At 39.5% G+C, this 2572-nt stretch overlaps 1 protein-coding gene across 1 annotated transcript in view; it reads left to right on the top strand.

Annotated features, from left to right (window-relative positions):
• EMH_0046050 (zinc-finger protein ZPR1, putative) overlaps nt 1-2572 on the top strand; it is a gene marked incomplete at both ends in the record, with an annotated part of 3056 nt that overhangs the window by 225 nt on the left and 259 nt on the right. The window contains 2 exons of the mRNA XM_013496127.1: nt 1050-1770; nt 1956-2147. Of these exons, the coding sequence (XP_013351581.1) occupies nt 1050-1770; nt 1956-2147 (913 nt within the window). The remainder of the gene's footprint in view (nt 1-1049; nt 1771-1955; nt 2148-2572) is intronic.

The raw sequence follows: 2572 nt of genomic DNA, 5'->3' as shown, positions 1-2572 counted from the left end.
TTTTTTTTTTTTTTTTTTTTTTTTTTTTATTCTATATTCTTTCATCGCTTTCTTCTTGAATTTTATTGTATTTTTGCATGCAGCTTACCCCCAGTAAACCCTTTTCTACTGACTGCCCTGAAAAGGAAAAACGCAACAACTAGAAAAAGAATTTATATATTTCCGTTTTTTGCTGCTTCTTGCATGAATCACACTCCTGAATTTCATCAATAAACCCTAAATTCATACATAAACCCTCGTTTTATCAGTAAACCCTCATTTCATGAGTAAACCCTCACTTCATATATATAATATAGCCCCTCATTAGAAACCCTCAATTCATACATAAACCCTCAATTCATACAGAAACCCTCAATTCATACATAAACCCTCAATTCATACAGAAACCCTCAATTCATACATAAACCCTCAATTCATGAATAAACCCTCAATTCATACATAAACCCTCAATTCATACATAAACCCTCAATTCATGAATAAACCCTCAATTTCTTGAGTAAACCCTCAATTCATGAATAAACCCGCAATTCATCTAGGAACACTTATTTCATGAACAAACCCTCAAATTCATGAATATATATATTTGTATATATATATATATATATATATATATATATATATATATAATAAACCCTTGATTTCATCAATATATAGTTTTGTGGATTCTTCTTTTTGTCTGCCTGTATAACTCACACAGCTGCTGCCTCTCCCATTACCCATCAAACTCAACTCTGTTTAGTTGCAGCATAAATACACTTTTCTGCTTTTTATATGTTTCTTAATTTAGTGTAACATGATTTAGGGTTTAGGGTTTAGGGTTTAGGGTTTAGGGTTTACCGTGAGTGTAACTTGAATTTTAGGGTTTAGGGTTTAGGGTTTCCTTGCTGCTTATCTGTTTCTCGTTTGCGTTTTTAGTGCTTTCAGTTGCTCCGTCATTGTTCTATCGATATGATCTGTTTTTATTTCTTTTGAATAAGTATTAAACATATTACTATTGCATATTTTTTTCTTTTTTCTTTTTGTTTTCCTCTTTCTTTTCTGTTTTTCAGGTTCAGACCGCCGGCAGCCTGGCGCCTCGAGGAGTTGAAATTGAATGTCGTGTTTCTTCGAGCTTAGATTTGAATCGTCAAGTTGTAAGAAGTGAAAACTGTTCTATATCTATACCTGAGCTGGAGTTGACGATCCCAGCATCTCGTGACAGAGCAGAGCTCAATACAATAGAGGGTTTTGTTTCTTCTTTTGCGGAGAATCTAAGAGTTGCTGCAGCATATCAACTGCAAATAGATGAACAAGAAAAAGCAACAAAGCTACTACAAGTTGTACAGACACTGCAACAAATGGCGGCAGGAGAAAAACCCTTCGTGCTGCAGCTCAACGATCCCAGCGGAAACAGTTATATTGAGAGCATCGAATCAGCAGCAGACAAGGAAGAAGAATGCAGCAGAAAAAGACAAGACACAGAGACTGAAACTGCAGCAACTACCAACAGCAGCAGCAGCAGCAGCAGCAGCAGCAGCAGCAGCTCGAGTTCTGCAAAGACAAGCAACTTGAGCGAGGGAGAGGGAAAGAGAGAGGACCTCTCATCGCCTGAAGACACCGAACAGCAGCAGCAGCAGCAGCAGCAACAGCAGCAGCAGCAGCAGCAGCAGCAGCAGAAGAGGATCACTGACACCGCTCTGACAATTCGGCACTACGAGAGAACGCGGGAACAGCTGCATGCAATGGGGTATTTCGAGGCGCAGGGAGAAGAAGACAGCAGCAAAGAAGAGGGTGAGCAGCAAGTTTATGTTTATTATATTTCATCATTTATTTTTCTTTTTTTTGTTTGTTTTTAACTTAAATTCATTTACTTTTATACATTCAAAAACATTGAAACACAAATGCTGCTGCTGCTGTTGCTGCTGCTCTACGTGCTCGGGCTGGTGAACCTGTGCTGCGGTATCCTTTGCGTGCAGCAGCAGCAGCAGCAACAGCAGCAGCAGGAACAGCAGCAGCAGCAGCAACAGAAACAGCAGCAGCAGCAGGGGAGGCCCCAGGAGCAGAAGCAACAGAGGAAGCACTAAAAGATGAGGCGCTGCTGCTGCCGGTTGAGTGCCCGCACTGCGGCGCCCACACCACCAACAAAGTCTGCCAAGTTGATATTCCAGGTACAAACCCTAAACCCTAAACCCTAAACCCTAAACCCTAAACACTTAAATTTGCTTCTCTGTTGCATGCATGCATGCATGCATGCATGAGCAAGCAGACGCACGCGCTTGCGTACATGTATCATGCATATATCTACACACCCATACACACACACACACACACACACACACACACACATATACATATATATATATATANATATATATATATATATATATATATATATATATATATATATATATATATATATATATATATTTGTGTGTGTTTCAGGGTTTCGCGAGTGTTTAATATTTGCGTTTTGTTGTCCTAATTGTGGAGCAAAGAATTCTGAAATAAAAGCAGCGGGGGCCTACGGGCTTGCGGGGCGGAGATGGATCCTAAGCGTGTGTTTTTTCTTCTTTTTTTTCTCTTTTTTTCGTTG

The sequence above is a fragment of the Eimeria mitis genome, genomic scaffold, assembly GCF_000499745.2.
Source record: "Eimeria mitis Houghton genomic scaffold, Emh_scaff1929, whole genome shotgun sequence".
Classification (NCBI taxonomy): Eukaryota; Apicomplexa; class Conoidasida; order Eucoccidiorida; family Eimeriidae; genus Eimeria; species Eimeria mitis.
Note: the sequence above shows the minus strand (reverse complement) of the source record. Positions and strands in the feature narration are given on the sequence as shown.